General features: G+C 40.9%; 1 protein-coding gene across 1 annotated transcript in view; it reads left to right on the top strand.

The window, feature by feature from the left end:
* The window catches only part of DNAH11 (dynein axonemal heavy chain 11), a 3,642,058-nt gene that overhangs the window by 2,186,518 nt on the left and 1,433,357 nt on the right, over window positions 1-22,183 (top strand). Inside the window, exon 53 of the mRNA XM_078663510.1 lies at window positions 14,673-14,835. Within this exon, the coding sequence (XP_078519636.1) occupies window positions 14,673-14,835 (163 nt within the window). The remainder of the gene's footprint in view (window positions 1-14,672; window positions 14,836-22,183) is intronic.

Here is a 22,183-nt window from a genome sequence, read left to right as displayed (position 1 = left end):
TTTCTGATCTTAATCCCTGCTTCTTTTTTATTTTTGAATTGAGGTTTTGTGGATTTTTGTGTATCTTCTTGTTTGATGATATAGAGTCTGTAAGTGTGATGTGTCTCCCTTATCGGCTTAACTAACTCTTCTGATCTTTGCTCTGCGTCCTCTCTCTGAGCATTTCTCAGATTGATCCTGTAAGGATCGAGAGGAACGTGTTTCATTATCCTGATATCCTTCAGTTTTTTTTTATGTAATCATGGTTTCTGTGATTGTATCTTTTTTCAGTGGGCTCCTGTGTGGTGAGACCCACTCCATGATTGTTGTTTATTTTATTTATTATTTTTCTGTTTATTGTCTCATTTCTTTTTAGAAGAATCAGGTGTTTCCTAAGAAATATCCTTTTCAAAATTCCCCTTAATCACTGGTTTCCCTGTTCTGGGTCCCAGATTTTCTCTTCCCAGGGAAGCGTATGTTTCTGCGAAACTCTTAGGCAGCTCCCTTTCCTGTTGTATAGGAGTGAATTCCCTCAGGCGTTGGCATATAGCCATCGCGGCTGCATCTCTTTTTATGTTGCTTAACATAATTGCAGATACTTGGGCAAAATTACCTATTAATTTCATCCCTAAGTCCAGGGCAGGTTCTGCCCCTAACTCATGCTGCATTTGTTTCAATACATCTGGTATTACAGCTATTGAAGGGGAACCATGAGTTCTGGCGTAAATGGCCACAAAGGCTGTGCCCCAAGTGGCACAATCTTCTATCAGGTGAGCCATCCCCATTGGCAAGCAAATTGTTAGAATTCTGTGTTTTTCCTATAAGCCCGTGTGTGGAAAAACCGCTTCAAGCCATACAAATTTTTGTGCTAAACAGAACGGCCCTTGTTCCTGACTGGTGGGAATTCTTCCCATTACGGCATTCAATATTTGAGGACTGATAGCCGTAGTAGCCAATTGAGGTTGTGCAGCCTGAGCAGCCCTCACAGGTTGAACTATAAGTGTTTGAATTATGTACTGCGGAAGATTTCTGTAAATTTTCACTAAATCTTTGTATAGTGTGCGCATTTCTGCTGCTGCTAACCTGTGAATGTCCGGGTGTGGTGTATGCGAAGCTAAGACCAGCCAGGTCACTCCTGCTTTACTGAGCGGACCGAGTCTCACGTTTTCTATGGTGTAGGGGAGGGCGACTTTAACCCACTTTATATGCTCTTGGTAAGTTAACATGACTTCTATGTCCATGTATGGAAAGTATTCATCTGGTGTCTCATCTTCATTGTAAGTGTGAAACAGTTGCATGTGTGCACCTGCAGCACGTAATAACCCAGAATCAAAATACCTCTGCCCTGAATGTTTCGTGTGCCTCCACCACGAAGGTAACATCTCCACCTGTTGCCAGGAGGCCATGTTGTAATAACTTCAAAGTAACTGCCTGTCTGCAATTTTATGAAATATTTGAATTAGCTTCTTGTACTTCAATGTCCTCTTCATGGTCATGCATTTTAAAAATGAAAATATTTTTTAAGAGATTCTGCTTGTACACTATGGGAATATCCTTTAATCCTTTAAGCTTAATAAAACCTACAGCCAATAGGTAGGGAATCCGCAGACGCGAATTCCCTTTTCCCACTATGGACATCTCCGGTTTAATGTGTGTAGGGGTCTCTGAGAAAGCACGACTGAACTTCTCAGATTCAACCAATAAATAAGTGCCTAACCAATGTTGGGCACCATGTTGTGTAGTTCCTACTAATTCATAGGATATGAACAATGTTTTGACAACATAAACTAAGAGATTTGTGCCTCGACTGGTTCCGGACACCCCGCAGGACATGTTTGGCTATAGACCAGCTAGTTGACAGTACCACCGTAAGCCACCTTACCTACCAGGAAAACAGTTTCTGGCAACCACTGAACATGAAAACCCTGACCACTCAGGGGTCATGGAAACAGTACAGTACCTTTTGCTCAGTCACTTGTGCTGACTTTCTCTCAGAGAAGTATACAGAATAAACAGTGGGACGTTTTCAATATATTTATTGAGTCAATGTTATTCTTGAATAAAATACATGTGTTGCAATGATTTGGAGACAGAAGCAAAAATGGGACTAACTTGGGAGTATAACATCTCTTTTCACCTAAACCCACACCTAGACTCAGCTTGAGTGAGTCATGGCCTTTCAAGTCATGCCCTACCAGTCCTGGACCCTTGGAAAGGGTGCTGAAGGAGACCAGATATGCAAAATGCAAAAGTGGGTTTTTGGCCATAAACTGCTCTGAAAATGAGGAAGAGACTGGGGCCAGTCTGCTCGCCTATTCCCTCAAGTTACATTGCCAGTCCAATTGACTTCACAGCTTCTCTTGCTATGTTCTTCTCTGAAGCAGCAAATCTGTTTCAGCGGTCCTTCATCAAAGATGTATCCAGCTTTGTGGAACTGTCTTTGGCTACTCCCTCTGCCTCATCCTGCTGGAGATTTTCAACCTTCCTTTTAGAGACTAAGTCCAAACTTAGAAATCCTCACAAAGGATCTGACCCAAGGCTGTCTGATGATGATGCTTCCTCCTCAGACACCTCCTGCAGCCATGCCCTGCTAAGCATTATCTTCTCAGAACATTTTTATCAGAAATTCTTCTAAGCCCAAAGGTAAGTGCTGACAGGACCCAATGCACTTCCGAGCAGCGCTTCATCACTGTGGGCCATATTTTTTTACTTTGACCATTCTTTTCTATATTGGTTGTGTTGTGTTTTTACTTTATTACTGCTTGAGTACTGCATAAATACTTTTCACATTGCCTCTAAGTTAAGACTGACTGCTTTTTTTACCATGCTACCCAGGGTTAATCACAGCTTAATTTAGTGACTTCTCATGGGTTCACCCTACAAGGGATTGTGGCAGTTGCTTGACCAAGGTTCATACACCATTCAACCAACAACCCAATTTCTCACATATTCCTTATAATTTGAAAGAAATATTCAAATCTAGAACCTATCTCCCAACCCTAGAATTATCAGAACAGCAACAGGAAGACTGTATAATATGATGGAATCCAGGGTAAATAATACAGGTAAAAATCCAAGCAAGCAGCATGATAACTAAAATAGAATACGTTTTAGGAAGGTAATATCATATAGCGCCATATACACTGTCAAACAATATGCAAAATAATTGCATGAAAAACAATAATATCAGCAATAAACTCTTGGGTCCTCCAAAGGCCACTAACACCGCAGACCCGGGCAGACCGGTTATTGAATGCCAAACAAATTCCAGTTCAATTTAGGACCACCCACCGGTCACCACCACCCCCCTCCGCCACCTCCGATGCCAGCGGGGTTAGGAAAAAGTATTGATGCAAATTAAGGAATGATGGATTGCAAATGTTTGCAATGTAATTCCTACCTGATGTACAAGGTCTTGATTGATTCCCTACAGCCCAAATAATGTACAGTGCCCCTTTGCTCTAGCTAGGTTTGTGCTTTATAAATATGAAAGTATAAATGTGCAGAAATATCATAAAATAGAGAAGAGTCAATAACACTAATCACCTGCACACACATGCAGACACAATGTTCTGAAATTGGAGGAGTAGCAAACGAAGGAGGGCATACTTTCAAGGCAAAGACCAGATCAGTGACTCATTTCCATGGAACACTTCACCACCACAACACCAAACACATGCACATCAATGGTTACACAAAAAGTGTCCTTCACCTGGAGTAAAAACGAAGACCATTCCTTGGTTGCAAGTACCCCAAGACAGCAGCAGGGTGAGTATAAAAACTGATCAACTTGAGAAATGATGTCCGTGGCCTGCACACAAGACCACAGAAACACTAGGACAAAGGCAGGAAATTCAGAAAAAGTGGGATAAATACAATAACCTGGATAGAAGGATTACAAACGCCTTTAAAATAATGAGAACCATTAGGTGTAGGATTATAGCAAAAAAGGCAATTTATTCATGGACATACATGAGCACTCGTAAACGCTATTACTGACCACTGACCCACACTTAGGAGGGTACTGCACTTGGATTGGCCCTAGCCTACAGTAGTCTCTTGAATTGTATTTTCTCTTGTAACAAAAAAAAACCACAAAGTGATCCAAAAAGCAGGAAACCCAATCAGTGTGCCTTGTTGTTATACATTAGGTTCTTAGTTGAGCATGGTAAGAGCCCCACTCAAGTAACATAGGTCAGGTTGTATTCATAGACTAAGTTCATCCCGGTGAAGAAGTTTCCTTCCTTGAGTCTGTATCCATGTGAGGAGCCTCAGCTGGATATTCACATTGGCGGGGGCTGCAAGAGGTTTATTGTCACTGCCAGGAGAAGTCATCACCGGATCTTGGCATTAACGGGAGATTCGGGTGGTTGCTGTTTGGCGTGAAGAACATCTCTTCTTTGGCAGGTGATTCAGCGACCGTTGCTTATGCGAGAAGCAATTGCCAATAGTGCCAGAACCTCTGGATTTTCACCTGGAGCGCAGACATTGTAGATATAAGATAGGAGGAGTACCATCAGATGGCAGCCAAGGGTCCAGGAATTACTGTGCACGTCTTGGGGATCAGGACTCACTCCATCACAGGCCAGCAGCAGATGTCAGGCAGATCCAGGTGGTGTTGCTCTGCTGGGCAGTTGCAGTGAGGCTTTTTGTGTCCCGGTAGCTCAAACAGGAGGTAAGCCAAGTGATCCATGGAGTCAATTCTGGTGATCTTGGGTTCTAGGCATGCAGGTCAGATCTTCCTTCGTCAGACAGCAGGGCAGTCCTCTTGATTCTTCAACAGTTCCAGGAGTGTTATGGTGAGAGGTTCTGAGGGACAGTTCTTAGTCCCAGTCCCAGTCTCTAGGTAGAGAATTCCGCCTTTGTCTAACCTTAATCCTTTCCTGGATCTGCCTCTAATTTGACCTAACGGGACTATGGCAAGCAGGCCTAGATGTGAGTAGCATTTATCAGTGGAAGGTCAGGCAGCCTTAGAATTCAATAAGAGGTGGACACATCCCTCAGGCTACCCTTTAAAGCTCAGGAAGGGTGGAGTACAACCCTGAGTCATCCTGTTTAGGAGAGAAAAACCCTTCTCCACACTCAAGGCTCATTTGTCTCCATGCCTGGGAGAAATGCACATTACACAACAGGAGAGCCATTCACACTCATGTGACGCTGGATCCATGCAGAAAGGTACATTTGGTTTAGGCTGAAGAATGACAACTTTCTAAAAGAATAGTAATTTAAAATCCAACTTTACCATTAAAGAGGATTTTAAATTTCAACTAAAATGAATGAAAGAAGTATTTCTCAAACTGTTCCCAAACAGATGATATCACTTATTAAATGTAATAAGCTAACCCAGTGTTAGTCTATGAACGAGATAGGCTTGCTACAGTGAAAAACGATTTTAGGAATACCATGCACTCTGCCCAATTAGCCTTTGGGGCCTTCCTTCGGGGATACTTAGAAGTAGTAAAAAGGAAGGTGTAGGCAGTTTGTTTGTGCTAAGAGCCATCAAAAATAGATTTACCAAAGAAAGGAAACAAATCTGGGATACCCTGCAGAAAGGGCCTGGTCCCATACGTCTCAGCCACCAGCCATTAAAAAGAAAATAAGTTACAAAATAACTTATTTGATTTTCAAACAAAACACTGGGGATGATGTAGACTACGAAAAGATGCTGCGCTGTTTTGTATAATTGTTTACTGGGAGGTCATTCTGTACTTGGATACTAGAAGGGGAAAAACAAACAGAAGGGAGGAGTTGGGAGAACCGGAAGAGGAAGATGATACTGTATTTAAAGGTAGTACAGTAAACACTCTTTGATCTCTGAGTAAAAAACACAAAAGCATAATTGATGACATAAAATATCCTCAGACTATGCTTTGCACTCAAAATCCACATGAAGTTAAATCTCAAATTTGAAGCTCACTACAAATATACATTGAAAACATGTTACTTTAGGCTTTTATTTTATATGTCATTTGGAGTAGGCTACCTTTGCAGCACAGCATATGTGACACGTTACCGGTTACTAAATTCTTGCAATTATATACTACTCCAACAAAGCTGTGTGAAATACATGAGCCAAATATACAAGATATGCATAATAACAATCATTCAACTTCAAGTTGATAGTCACAGGGCACTGTAGAGCTACAGCCTGCTGTTTCTCGACTATGATACTGCTTGCCTTGATAGTTGCAGTTAGCATCTCTTTTTTGGAGGCCCACAAGTGGTCATAGATAAAATAGGTGGGATCTCCTACAACGGGCCATCATGAAGGCTGTACGCACATAAGTAATATGTATAAATATTCACTAACAAAAAACAGATGTTACAGTGATTTCGCAGTGATAAAGTTATACAAAAACTAACATTTAAAATCCAAATAATCACAGAACTTCACCAGTTATAGTTTACTGAGCTAACTATCATTTGCACCGCTGCCATGCACAGCTTATGATCTCACATATTACATCACTCATGTCATTTTAAATTAAATTACATCATTGATGACATACCTGAGTAGATATTGAATGATGACATTGATGACATCACTGACGACATCGTCCATGCTCCTGCTCCTTACACCACTCTGTAAACAACCAGATTACTGTAAAAAAAACAGCCTGTAGGAAAGGGCACACAAAAAATATAGCATAGATTAACTTTATGAACAGGTGTGAGATAGCAAAAGTATAATACTGGAAACAAGTCTGATTTAGTATGTTAAAATTTATATGGTGCATACTTTAGGTACCGTAAACATCTAGTAGAGTGAGCAGTGCATTTCAATACTGTGCAAACAGTGTGGCTACACATCAATCCACTCAACTCTTTGATCTGAGTTTAGTAAGTTCGGAAACAAGTCAATGTAGATAATTCTCAATAAAGTCATATAAAAGTACTAAAAGATCAGAGAAAGTCCAAATCTGCTTAAGAGATCTACCCTATATAGTACAAAGCAAATAACTAACTCTAAGAAAATGACGCATGTAATTAGAAAGAAAAATTGAAGGTTGACTTGCATCAGATGAGTCTCCTTAATGTGGCTGAGTAACCTAACTTTACCTACACTACCTTAATAAGGACAACCCTAATCTAGACCATTAAGTAAATACATAATTTGAATAAAGAAAGGAGAAAGGTGTCAGCCATCAGAGTCTTCAGTAGAAAACATTCTGACAATGGGTCAAGTGGCTTAAAGCCACACAAGCAGTAGCATACGTTTGATCCCTAAGGAAATCCAAGATAGACTCTCTTCCTAATTAAAACCCAGCACATAATATCTGCTGTTGACCCAATAGCTCTGGTACAACTAAATACTTCAGCACCCCTTTCTGATCCAGACAGCATGTTATCTCTTCTTCTCCTCTGCAATTCCTTTCCCATGAGAACTCCTTTCCTTGCACGTTACCGCAATTCCCTTGGCCGACACTTCTTTCTCATGCTTTGCTATCTATTAACAAAAAGTTATTTATTCTAAATAATGAGGCTTATCCACAACTGCAATAGAAACAACTCAGCAGCGTACATTCCATGATTGAAGGTTAAACGTGAATTTCAAAACATAATGTGAGCAGAAACTGAACAAACTTTTATTGAGGACTAGTTTGCTAGGTTAACAAGTGCAGAGGGTTACAGAATCTGTGCACCCTTCTACGCATATAATGAACATAACTGCTCAAGGCACAAATACATGCAATGACTCATAAATGTCTCGGTGGAAATGCATTTGCACATGATTAATTCAAATTACATGTATAAATGTTAAACATTAGTTGTATACATCCTAATTAAGAATTTTACAGTACAACATTTTAGGTTATTCTTCCCCTGTCACATTAATACATAAATTGATTTGTAATGTTATTAACCACATTCTGAATACATATATTTCAAACACAACATTCTTTAGTATGAACTGCTCAACCCCTTTTAGTGCATTAGTTATGATAGATTATATTTTAGTGCTGACTATGCGTGACTGTGATGCACTCCTGCATTATCTCCAAATAGGATCAAGCAAACTCTTCTTCACAGTCAACCAAAATAAATGTTCCCTAAATGTAAGGGCTCATAAAAAACCAAAAAGGACATTTATTGTCACTAATCAGACTTAATTTGTTTCTCATCACATTTTATGGTGTTGTTGGATGTGCGGTAGTCCAATGTCTTCGATATTTTCTATAAAAACAAAGATATCTAAACAGCTGGCTGGGTTGCTCGATTGTATTTAAATCACCTCATGGTTGAATAACGCAGCGAATTCATCGTCAGCAGATGCCAAGATTTAATTTGTAATAAACATTTGAAGGCCCGGACATTACATCATGTCTTATTTATTAATGTATTTAATTTAGTGTCTTTGCTAGATTCCAGACCACATCCTTCACAATCTATAATATATTTATCAGGAATTTATCAGGAATAACCTAGGAACACCCGAGCGATATAAAAGATGAAACTGCAGGTGTTTCCATAAGCAAGACATTGAATCCTTGTACTGGGGTGGAAAGTTTTCCTCTCATGCCTTTGTCACACTCTGGTGGAAGTCAAGACCATGCTCTTAGTTCATAGCGGAAAGGGGTGAGTCTAGGTCCAGTACAACAAAATTATTTTACAATAAAGACAAGACTGTCAAGCTATAGTTGTCATTTTGCATAAAAGAATAACACTTTGTTAATACATTAAAAACATTCAGTTATGTGCAGCTAAAATAGTAATCAAGTATTCGAATGTAAGCCAATCCAATGAAGCAGCAAAATAACAGTGAAATGCACATTCAACACTGCAAACACATATTACACATAATATATACTGTTCGCGATCACTAAGCGATCACAAATGCCTCACGGTTTGTAACAAGTTTGTAAACAAAAGTTATCACAGGAGCATGCAAATTCTCCTGCTAAAATTTGGTAACTTGCAAAGTCATATTTCTATTCAATATCCAGTCACGAACAATAGAATAAATAAAAGCACAGAATATAATTAATACAACCCTTAGGGGAGGGAAAACAAGAACCTAATACAGCCAAATTAAGTGCTTCAGCATTAACGCTCAAGAGCTATGGGACCAGGAAATGTGTTTATATCTGGGTTTAGGATTAGGGTTATCCTGTATCTTGAGTATTGGGTACCATGTTACTTTGCTGCCCTATGTAGCTCTGTACTAGATTGATTTAATGATCCGGTGCATTTATAACATGCATATCAAACAGTTATACCACACACTAAAGGTGGGTCAGGCTGCACTCAGATCCACAGGTTTGTGCCAGCTGTCTAAAGGGCTTTAGACCATGCAGGACCTCTTTGAGGAATGACTCTAGGAGGTGCACAGGCCAACTGGATGTTGAACCATAAGGCAGCATCAGGGGGCTAGCTGAAACTTTGTCCCAGCCTTAAGGAAATGACTCTTCTGTTGTTCACCCACCAAAGTTAGAACAACAGCAGGGATCACAGTAATGAACACAGCTACCACTACTGCAAGAATGGCAACCGAAACTGCAGCAGTGATCACAGCTTACACCAAATCCAGGACTTCACCAGGAACCGTAGCCGACACAATGTGAGAAGCAACAACGGTTACTAGCATCCCAGATACATCTGCAGTGAGCAAATTGCAGAAAGACTACACTTGCCAGTACTGCAAGAACCATAGTAGCAATGACAGCTGCTGCAAAAAAGGGACCACAGAGCTACATTAGCTGCCAATATAGGAGGTCCAAAAGTAGCAGCAATAGCTGCCCCAATGCCAGGAACCATAGCTGCAATTACAGCAGGGGCCACAGCACCAATCGCTTCTGCCACCAAAACAGTGACAAGAGCAACAACAACTGACACAACAGCAGTGACCACAACTATTGAAATAGTAGGGACCACGTTAAGGGGCCCCACAGGCTCCAAAGCTGAGACTAAGTCAGGGACATACAGAAGTAACACTTGATACCAAGGCATTCAACAGAACCATAGTAGTAACCACATTAGGAACCACAGCACAGTACACAAACTGCTACAGTTCAGTACAAACCTTCAAGAGTTGAAAACATAGTTGAATTGGCCTTGATCCTGCAGCAATAAGAACAGTTCATTCTAAATGCTAAGCAGCTGTTCCCTAGGAATAATATCCCAAACCAGATACAGCCTTGCTGGGGCTCATGAAAGCAAAACGTAAATGCTTATTGGACAGCAAAGCACAAGAGTCAAGTCTAGTCACACCCTTGGCATTTATGGCATTTCACTGAGAAAAACAAAGAAGCATCGGCAAAGCTGATAGATCTGGCTTTGATGTTCCACTACACCTAAGTACAGACATGTTCATCTTTGTGTGACTTGCCTTTTTTGTCCGTTCATTGTTTTTTTGGGGGGTAATTTCACAGGTATTTGATACCTTGAAACAAATTAAAAAGTCACAGAGCACTTTTTAGGTCGAGCCGGCTTTTGGCATGCCCATAATTTGCCATTTGTTCGTTGTTGCGCCATTTAGAAATACAATTTTTTTTAGTGGTGCATTAGGTCTGATTCTCCTGCCTTTGCATGCTTGGGTCACGCCCAGGCATTTTCACTCATTGTTTGCTTGTGTTGGCCATCCCAATACGTCCACGGTTCCTCCTGGTCATCCTGATCTGCCTTTTTGTTTCGTAGGCTATCAACATCGTTTTAGGCTTTCAGGCTATTACACGGAGCAATGCCCTGTTCGGCACCTGCAAAGTGTCAATTTCTGTCCGGTAGCTGTTGAGCTATCTACACACATAGAACACCTGAAGTCTGGAACATGTGTATGTACGCCAATGTTGAGTGCCTCTCTCAAACGTACTGCTACAAGCATAAAATGGCTGGGGGAGACATCCCTTAAGGATAAGAACCCTCACTCACCCGAGGGTGACATGCTTCATCATATGGGTCCTCCTTACCAGTGTGGAAAACCTAGTCACCACTGGGAGCTACTACTTCGGTGTTTAAAGAAGGAGCTCAGAGATGTTTTATCAGGTAAGGGACAGGATGATAATCCCATATGAGAGATGATAGGTGCAGTGAGGTATGCAGCACTGTGTGAAAGAGTGGATAGGTGAAATTAAAACTGCCTAAGTGGAATCACTGAATAACTTTATTAATGTGTTCAACTTGACAGGGTTAAAAAGAAACAGCACAGTGGTATGGATGTAGAACCACTGTCACTTGAAGGTCACTGTTGAGCTATGCCATAGCTCTAACTCAAAAAAATGCGAGACCTAATGCATTTCTAATTCTTGTTAACTTTGCCAAGAGCCGTTTTAAAGGGGGGATTCGTATTTTTTGCTCAAGAGAATTCCTTTCAGATACTGTGCTAGATGAAAAGGGCCTGGTGACATTTTTCTTCCTTGTGATTGTAGTGGAAAATTGGCATAGCATGTACTATGGCTAAATTATAGGGAAGTTTTAGTAGGCTGGAAGAATTGTTTTGATTGTGGTTAGCTTGGTCGAATTTTGTCAGATTTGAAAGAAAATAATGTGGTGTGCATTGGTGAATGTATTTGAGTTGTATCTTGCAATGCGCCTGATAGCGGTTCAGTGTACTAAATGGAAAATATAGTGAGCAGTGCATAGAACTTTCTAGGAAATTAAAATGCCATTTTCTTCAAAACTATATATAGATATACAATGCCATTTGTTCCAACATTTGTGGGGCGGGGGGCTTCGACTACCATTGATTTTAGCCTCTGTACAAGTAGCTCGGTGGGCAGACTGATTAGCTCTAGTATCATGAACTTACCCTTAAGTGACCACTACCCACAGGTACTAAAAATGGAGAATCTTTTTTCCGTTGTGGATCATGTTGTAGGTCCCAATATTAAGGCGCCGGACGTGAATCTAGGTACCCAAAATGGATATAGCCTTAAATGGAGTAGAGTGGTCCCGGCTGATTTTCTTTTCAAATTAGTGAATAAGTGTAGGAGTAATTTTTTGACCTGCCTGAACGAGCATGCTGACAGTGATGAAATTTTAAATAATTTTTATATTATTTCTATTGCAATCAAGGAGGCGCTGTGGGTTGCAAAGAAAAACTCCCTAAAGCACAATAGAAAATGGTTCGATAATAAATGTACTACTGCCCTATCAAAGCTTAGACAAGCGATCCATAAAACACCGCGGGATGTAACTCGAATTAGAATCCTGAGGAGGGACTATAACACAGCACTGAAGGATAGGAAGGCGGCTATAAGAAACGAGGCTTGGGATGATTTATGCGAGGCGTCACAATCAAAGGACCCGGCAGCTTTTTGGAGGGTAATTAATACCCCGCTCCTCTATGAAAATAAGGCACGGATGGAAATTGCCATCCCTGAAGATGAGTGGGTGGCGCATTTTTCCTCGCTCTATAAGGCTGTGGAACCAGTCTGTGACATAAGTCAGGACTTTATGTGCCCAAACATAGATCCAACCAAAGTACTGGTCGTAACCCTGCCCGAAGTTCTGGCGAGCTTGAAGGCAACCAAAGGGGGTAAGGCTGCTGGACCAGATGGCATACCAGCAGACCTCTATAAGGCCAACACTGAATTATGGGGCCCTTTGCTTGTCCAGCTTTTTAATGTTGCTCTGGCTAAGGGCTTAGTTCCTACCTGGCTTACATCGATTATAGTCCCAATATTTAAGAAAGGGGACAGGCAGAATTGCATGTGTTATAGGCCAATTTCCTTACTGGACTCATCTATCAAAATTTTAGGGAGAGTTGTTTTAGATAAATTGCGAATCTGGTCAGAAGAGAATGGGGTGCTATGTGATTTTCAATTTGGGTTCCAAAGAGGCTTAGGGACTATAGAACAAGGATTGAATTTGTTAATCCTGCAGCAGAAGTATGTAAAGGTTAAAAAACAACGTCTATATCTCACCTTTGTTGACTTATCGTCAGCTTTTGACTGTGTTTCACACAATAAATTGTGGTCAATTATGACTGAGTTGGGGGTAGACAATGCCATTATCTGCTTCTTGCGAGATCTATATTCCGGGGCCAATGCAAGTGTCCGTTTTGGGAATGATGGTGAATGCACTAGACAATTTGGGATTGGTCGGGGTGTACGTCAAGGATGTGTTTTAGCCCCATTTTTATTTTTGCTCTACATAAATGGCCTGGAGAAACGACTGGTGCAGGAGGGTAGGGACATGCCTATGGTGGGTGGAAGGCCTGTCCCCGCCTTGATGTACGCGGACAATGCCGTTTTGATGGCACGAACTCCAATGGCGTTACAAACCTTGGTCACCTCTTTTAACAGTTTCATGCTTGGCTTAGACTTAAAGATTAACTGCTCAAAAACACTGTCCATGTTTTGTGGGCCAAGATCAAACAAGCATTTGAAACCCATTTTTATAAATTCCAATCCCCTGGAAAAGACCTCCACTTTTCCCTATTTGGGAATTCTGTTTCATGAAAGTGGTTCATGGACTAGTGCAATCCAGGCTAGATCTCTGCTGTTCTCCAAAACTATTATGGCCTTAAAATGCTTTATGAGAAAATTAGGGAAAAAACCCATAAAAGAGATTTTAACTATTTATAGGGTAACCTGCTTAGCAGTAGCCACCTATGGATCAGGGCTGTGGGGTTACTCAAATATTAACACAATTCAAACTATGGAAAATAAATTTTTACGCCACATCCTGTCTGTACCTGAGAGTACTGCAACTATGATATGCCATGTTGAATTGGGAGTAATTTATGTTACTGATACGATCAAGATTCAGCCAATCCTTCTTTGGCACAGGGTGTGGACAAATGATGAATGTCTGGTTAATCGGGCTATTTTAAAGGACGTTTTAGTATTGGACAATATCAATGATTCCAAATGGATATGCTATGTCAAGAACTTTCTCAGTGAAATAAATTGTGTTCAATACTTCGAGGACCCACCAACTATGGCATACATATCGAGAAGAGACTTGAAAAATTTGTGTATTGCCCATCTTAGGGACAAAAGACACTTAGAGGAGGCAAGAAAAAAGACTGTCTCTGCTCACCAGGACATTTTATGTGGAGATAAATTACAGCCATATTTGTCCTTATATATGTCTAATCATGAACGTTTCCTTTTAACCCGGTTTAGACTCAATATTGTTTTTAGAGTCTTGTCCTTTCCTGTGATGAATTGTTGGCTGAAAGAATTACCCTTTTGCCCATGTGATGATGTCTCCCCACAGTCCGATATTCATATTTTATTCTTTTGTAAATTTTATACTTTCTCTCGGAAGAAACTTATCATCCCGATTCTCAAAGACTTAAATATACGAAGATGTCGCTTAGCGTTCTTAGAATGCCAGAAAATGGAAACTGTTTTTATGGTAGCCTCTTTGGGCGAATTTTTTAAATCTACTTTTAAATGTCGTAAATCGATCTCAATGAATTAACCTCCTTATTGTACATATGCATTTTAAACAACGAATATATGACTCCCGTGTAAAACTGTATTTTCTTCATGCTACTTTTATGGTTATTCTGTTTTTTTTAACCGAATAAAGTATTTTGAACTTGAACTTGAACTATATAGATATATTGAATATTAAGATAAGAACTGTCTTCCAACATGTACATATAGTAATAGAAGGCATTTTTGTTGAGCTATTTTTGGAAAACATCTTAATCACCAAAAACAAGGAGTTATTGGTATGAATATGTTTGTTTCGTGATGTAAGTTTCCTTGCTGAACTCAATATTCTATTATTTTTCCTCTTAGGTGTCGTATCAGCCGTATCTTACAGGCATCCCGCGGCTATGCTCTTCTCATTGGAGTGGGTGGCAGTGGCAAACAAAGTCTATCAAGGCTTGCGGCCTACATCACCTCACTTGATGTCTTTCAGATCACGCTAAAAAATGCCTACGGTATTCAAGATCTGAGGGTACGATTTGCATGTCATTCTCCCGAAGTTATAAATACAAGTATTTCAACAATTTTTTTTCCTTTCAATGATGTGAGAACAACAATGTATGCAAATATTGATCACATACAAACTATTTACAAGAGTGCTTCTTTCTTGCTCTGTTTGTAGAAAGCTTGAACTTTCTTTCTGAGGCAATGTGATGGTCATTTTCTTGAGTCTGACACCACATGGCCCAATCACTGGACAGGAACCATTTCCACCCCAACACTGCGTTACAAATTGTTGTCACCCTTTAGCAGCCCCATCCACCACAATCACCCTCCAACACCCCACCCCACAATTACATGACAGAGTGAGCTGCCACCTGCACATCACACTAACATATTCGGGCAAAGCATTAGCACTACCAATCTTCCATTTCACAGAACACACTACAACTACACTAACCACTACATCACGCAACAAAACTAGCTTCCGAATACCACTGTGAGTAGGGCACCAACACTTTCCTACACTACCTTATTAAAATCGAGCACCACCATCAAGAGCATAAAAACGTTTTGCCTTTAAAAGAATGAGCTATATTTTGATACTACTACTGTAAATAACAGAGGTGGCTACAGTAAAAAGATGAGCTAAGTATGGCCACGTTCAGTGGGGAAGCTCGAAAATGAAGTGATGAAGCATTCAGGGTGCCACCACTATCTTCAGCTAGCTTGCATAAATGGCTTGGCCCTCGGTTTGTTACTCCGTGTTACAAAAAGGATGTCAAGTAATTATAATGAAAAGCTTGTAGGCATTGAACAGAAAAGAATTGTTGAGTTGTGGGGAGACAGTGATCTGTGCTTTAGAGTATTCGTTTTATGATCGAAGGTGCTCTAGGAAAGAACAGTATTGGAGTGGAGTATTGTTAAACAGGTCAAATCTCACAAAGGTCATGTTTTTTAGCTTTCTAGACCTTTTATATATACGTTAGTATATACTCCTTTGTGTGATTACAGTCCACCCCAATTGCTGGCTCAATTGTCACTCTTATATTCTGTCTCCCCATTTATTCATGGCATGCATTTGTCATGCCTCTTCCTGTGTTTAGCCGTCCCTGAGAGCAGGCACTAAGTACTATATAAATACACTGGTGACCATTTTAACATCTGATCAGGAACTCCTTTTTATGTTCTTGAAAAAGCAATTCACAGGATTGGTGCTGTTTTCACCCAGTCTCTCAGTTTTTGTAAGAAGGCCTTTAAATCTTTTTATCTAGTCACATTTGCTGTGCATTCAAAGAAAAAGGACAGATGGCAGATGCTGTTTTCAAGCTCATGTTTGTTTTCTACCCTGACTTCAAAGAGAGGATTTCTCGGTTTTGCTTGTGTGTCCCCAAACTCCATCCCTCTTCACTGATTGAGCTGTGACAGTGTTGCTTGTTTGTTGGTCCTTTGTCTCTGTCTGTTTAGTCACACCCAGGGCTCAAGTTGGGGTACCATGCGGGTGGACGGCGTCCCCCCACTTATTTTACCAGGAGCTCGATTACTGGAGCAAACGGAGCCACACATTCACTCTTTGGCCTCTCTGGGGCAAGATCGGAGCTCATTCAGAGCGCTGCCCAGGCGCTGGCTTCTCACATGCAATCGCATCTAAGGGGTGAGCGAGGGGGGGCAGTGAGTCTGATGGTGCAAGCCACCTTTCGTGACATCACTTCCTGTCGTGACGTCAGCGTCCCCTCACTTCTTTTTTAGGACCTGTGCCCTGTTCACACCCCAGAGCAGCTCCTCTCTCGCTGCTCTCTCCATGGACCTAGAGCTTCTAAGGCATTCAAGGTTTCTCCTCCTGGAAAAAGCATCTGTCAGTCACTCTTTGCCCCCATGAAGCCAGACACATGTTCTCGTTTTAGGCCTTGTGCTCTGGTTGCTTGTTTCGGTTTGAGACTGCGGTTCTCTCTGCTCAGGCTTTCCTGTCACTGTAAATGTACATTAATAGGACACTAAACTGTGCGAGACGGGGGCGATGAGGCCCCGCCCTTCATGTTTCAGTACTGCACCCGCTTTAAGTTCATTTTCTTGGTTGTATCCCTGTCATTCTTGATATGTGGGCTCGGCTTGCTTCACCGTTTTTTCACAGACCTTGTCCTCCTTTGGTCATCTTGTAAAGGGATGTTGTGCTTATTTTAGCATTCAGCTGGCCAAAGTGAGAATAGAGGGGCATATTATCAAGGGCGGCGTTAAAATTATCGCCGGTTTAGTGGCAGAAAACTGCCACTAAAGCGGCAATAATGGGCTTGATAATATGCCCTGGAGAATTCCAATAGAAGCCCATGTTCACACCAGAACATGGACTTCTATTGGTATTCTCAAGGGCATATTATCAAGCCCATTATCGCCACTTTAGCGGCAGTGGTCTGCCGCTAAATCAGCGATAATTTTTAACGCCATCCCTGATAATATGCCCCAGAATTTTACTCTTCACTCCACGCCAGAGTATTATGTTTCGGGAAAATGTTGTATATCCGCAGCCTTTCACACCAGAGCCTAAAATACCTGGTCTAACAGTCTCTTCTGCCTGTGGACCGTGATCAATCCCTTTGCCTAGTTAGTCTGGTTATAAAAATCAGTGCTTGGAGACATAAAGAAGAAGATGTTTTGTTAGCTAGTTTGACTCTTCTTTCGTGTATGAACTGTAAATCTACTATGTAGTAGTACAATGCTTTTGTTCTCTGCTTGATAGGAAGTTTTAAAACAAGCCAATGAAAAACGTCCCTGTGCGGACTATTGCATTGTGATGGCCATTAATGCCCTGAAATATATAACTATGTGCAGTGGTACAAAAAGTGTGAGAGGAATAACCATTTCAGCTGCATTTGTTAACGCAACAAGAATGCAATGTAATATTAGCACTCGAGTCCCGAGAATAAAGCTGTGCATATGTCATTGGTGTATTTGTGCTCACTCTTTTCAGTGTTAGTGCACGTCGCAACCCGCAGGTTCATGGGTTTAGCTGCACAGCGCAGCATAAGTTACAGAATGCACCAATTGCATGTGTGCACCCCTTTATGTAAATGTGATGATTGTTCACGGTTCATACATGGGTGGGGCTATCATTAGAGCAACAGGAGAAGTAATGCCCAGGGATGAGATATTGCATCCCAGTTATGGCGGCTTTTAGAAACCAACAGACAGATCTGTTTTCTTCTATTACACCAGGGTACATGGCACCCTTGCTCTGCCACTGCACAGAATATGATTTGTGACAAGTCACACACCCTACTACAGCTAATACTTTGCATTTCGTAAACACTTAAGGGCATGTAAAAAGCAACATTTCGGTTCTAGATGATTTTTTCATACGTGTTTATAGTTTCAGCTGTCTCTTGCCTCTCAATTTAAAATCATCTAGTTTTTGTTCTAAAAATGGTACTTGTGGACTACACTTTATTGGATTCCAGCCTGCTTGGAAATTGCTTATTTCAGTGTCAGGGTCCTGCTACTGCCTAAGTTAAAACCTCTTCTGGACAGCACCCAACGCCCTGGAGGCCTGCTTGGGACTATATAAAACAATGTAAAATAAGCATTTGTAATGCAACAGGTCTCGCATTTTCAAAACTTTGACCTATTGTAATTGACAATGACTTTTATTAGTGCAGGTTTTTTAAACACTTTAATAAAAGGCAGTGTCATATACAATGCCGATAGCTCAAAATCTCGCAAGTGCGAGACCTATTGCATTGCAAATGCTTGTATGTCTATTTAGCACTTTGGAAGCTTTTTCAATATTATATACAAACCATAGTTGCTGCTTATTTATCTTATGTAACTAACAACCATTGACAAACCCAATAGTCCTGACTTGTTGTAAGTATAATGTTACTTGTTGTATCATATATCTGGATGCATTGACAGTAACAGCCTAATACACACACTACGCTAAGCACAGATTTTTAGCTTATGTGTTTAAAGTCACACCCTTAATTACATTGGCCATGGCCCTTTGAGAGACCCCCCAGTTTTTTCATCCCACTTAAAGCCCTGTCTCTCTCTCATAGACAGGTTCATCAGTTACGCTACAATGGTGAGTTTTCTACGACAGAAATGTATCTTTGAGTGCTCTGCATTAGCTACATGCTGAATATTACCTCCCCTCATTACCTCAGTTTTTTTTTAAAGATAATAGTTATCTTCTGGTTCATCCAGATAGATAGAGCAAGGGTTCCTCAGGAGGGGTGGGGGGGTTCGGGGCACAGGGGGGGCGGTTCTAGGGAAAAAATTCAAAAACGTCCTTATTTTCGGTCTAATCCAGTTTTTTGCATCTGGGTGCGCTATGAAGAATATATGACTGTCTTTCTCTTTCCCTGGTGGTATGTAACTAATGATCCTTGTTGTCTAACTATGTTGTCTTTGTTGGTAAAAGGCTGGGAGTGGTTCTTTCGTTACAACAAGTAGATTAGCTATCCTATCCTGGAATACCAACGGATTACGTGTAAGTCCCAGAAAAAACAACATTATGCAGTATCTTCGAGACGCTGATGCACAGATTATAGTACTCCAGGAAACTCATCTGGATGAACCTGAAATGGCACAGTTGGTTAAAAAGAATAGGTGGATTGATTTATGTGTAACGACCTCACAATCTGTTCATATTAGAGGTGTGGCTATAATTTTTAAAAAATCAGTAAAAGCTAGGTTGGTTTCTAAACTGGTTGACCCTGGTGGAAGGTGGGTAATTGCATCAGTGATCATAGCAGGGTCCCCAATTACCATCATAGGATACTATGGTCCAAATCAAGATGACCCATCAGCTTTGAAGACCCTTTTCTCCCACCTGTATTCATTTCCTGAGCCGGTTATTCTGGCAGGAGATTTTAATATAGTTCTAGATCCCATATTGGATAAGTCCCCATCTAACCGTGGCAGATCTTTATCTAAAACCAGGTCTTTACTGAAGGATACCATAAAGCAACTAGGATACAATGACATCTGGAGATCCTTGCATGGACAACAACAAGGTGTTACTTTTCGTAATTATAGATACCACCATCGGTCAAGAATCGATTTTATTTTGATTAGTCAGTCCTTGGTTCATTTAGTGACATCAGTTTCTCATCTCCCTTTTCATCTATCAGACCATGCGGCTATTTATTTAGAACTGGGTGGGTTTCCCTAAGAGGCATATGAGAAACTGGTCATTTGACCGCTCATTGCTTTTCTCGTCGGATGTTAATAGTGTCCTTAATGTGGAGGTGCAGCATTTCCTGAGGGATAATGTTGGAACAGCTTCTTTTGGTAATGTATGGGATTCATTAAAGGCCTTTTTAAGGGGCCTAATAACAAATAAAGCTGCACATAAAAATAAAATCTACAGAGAAGCTGTGACTTCTTTAGAAATGGAAATGGTTACATTACAGACAGAAATTGCTATGCACCCGGAGGCCCCCTTGACCAAAATACTGGAGTTGCAAAATAAAGTAGTTATTCTAAAGGGGGAATTGGGCTCAGTTCTGAATGCACGTGTTCAAGGGAGATGGGAGGCAAGCAAATTGGCTCATTTTGAGTATAGTGAGGGGGCGGGAAAGTTGCTAGCCTGGAAAATAAAGACGGAGCAGGTCAGAAACAACATCTATTCAATTATTTCCAATGGAGTAACATACTCCACTGATGAAGAAATTAGGGAGGTTCTCCGGGAATTTTTTAGTGAAATATACCGAGAGGACAAAAACATTGTAACTGAACAAGTTGCGGATTGGTTGATGGGAGTTTCTCTTCCCGTACTTTCATTAGAACAACGGGCTGTTTTGGATGATCCGATTTCCCAGGAAGAAGTCAGATTAGCAATTAATAATTGTAAAAAGGGAAGGGCATCTGGCCCAGATGGCTTGCCATCAGAAATTTATAAGGCCCTGAATTCAACAATCCTCCCTTTTCTGACTGAACTGTTTAATAACATCCTCCAAGATGGTATGATCCCTCCCACTTCTTGGAATAGTGCTTCAATAACACTAATATTAAAACCAGGAAAACCGGCAACTTGTAGTGGGTCATATAGACCAATTTCCATCCTGAATTCGGATTACAAAATCTTTGCGTCAGTATTAGCAAATAGATTGGGGGCAGTCGCTCCGGGTATCCTGCACTCAGATCAAAAGGGATTTGTAAAGGGACGCCAGCTTTATGAATTGACCTATGATCTCATAGGAGCAATTGATATGGCTTCTGTAAAATCTCTCCCACTGGCTGATCTTACCCTTGATGCCACCAAGGCTTTCGATAGGGTCAATTGGATATACCTAGCGGAAGTCTTAGGAAAATTTAACATCGGCGAAAAATTTAGACGTGCAGTGAGACTTTTGTACCAAAATCCATCTGCCTCTCTGTTAGTCAATGGTTAATTGACTAACCCATTCAACATCACGAGGGGCACCCGTCAGGGCTGCCCTCTTTCTCCCCTCCTATTTGATCTATATATTGAGCCATTTGCTCAACGGCTACGTGATGACTCCAACATCAAGCCATTTACTTTTGAGGGATGGGAGAAGAAGGTATCTTTGTACGCAGATGACGTACTTGTTTTTACTTCTGAACTCCGTTCGGCTTTCCCAGCTATAATTGCTCTGGCCCAGGAATACGGTAACGTGTCTGGGTACGAAATTAATGCTTCGAAGACTGATATCATGGTCTGGAACGACCCGGAGCCTGTGGCAGGGGCTCAGCTAAGCCCGGTTTTATGGTACTTGGGCTTGAATATATATAACGATATAAACGAAATAGTTCCAGCAAATTTTTCGCTTATTACTAAAGAGTGCCGTAGATTGATGAAATCATGGTCTTCGCTTCCTTTGTCGCTATTGGGTAGAGCCAACCTAGTTAAGATGACTATTCTTCCTAAAGTTACTTTCTTGTTTAATACTATCCCTCTTCTTTTTGAACCCTCTATGATTGCCAAACTCCAAAGTGATATAAGTTCTTTTATTTGGAATGATCACATCCCTAGAATATCTTGGAAGAAATTAAGGCGCCGTAGGGAAAAAGGTGGTTTGGCAGCCCCCGACATCCAGTTATATGCATGGGCTTTTCAATTCTTGCATGCTAGGATGTTGTTAAAATTACCCACTAATTCAGCCTGTGGGCATATGTTTACAGCACTGCTTAGAGGGGAAAAAATAGCTGAACATGCATTTTTGTTTAAATTTGGCGACCCCAAGTTTTAAAAAAAAATAAAAATGAAGATATTGCGAGATATATCTAAAACATGGTTGAAACTTAGGCGTTCCATACAACTAGATTATTTTTCTGGTAGATCTCCACTTTGGAATTCACCTGGGTCCCCGAGCTGGCTCTTGGACGGTCTTGCAGCACCTTTGAGAGAGGCAGGATTGGAG

The sequence above is a fragment of the Lissotriton helveticus genome, chromosome 10, assembly GCF_964261635.1.
Source record: "Lissotriton helveticus chromosome 10, aLisHel1.1, whole genome shotgun sequence".
In the NCBI taxonomy this organism is placed as follows: Eukaryota; Metazoa; Chordata; class Amphibia; order Caudata; family Salamandridae; genus Lissotriton; species Lissotriton helveticus.
Note: the sequence above shows the minus strand (reverse complement) of the source record. Positions and strands in the feature narration are given on the sequence as shown.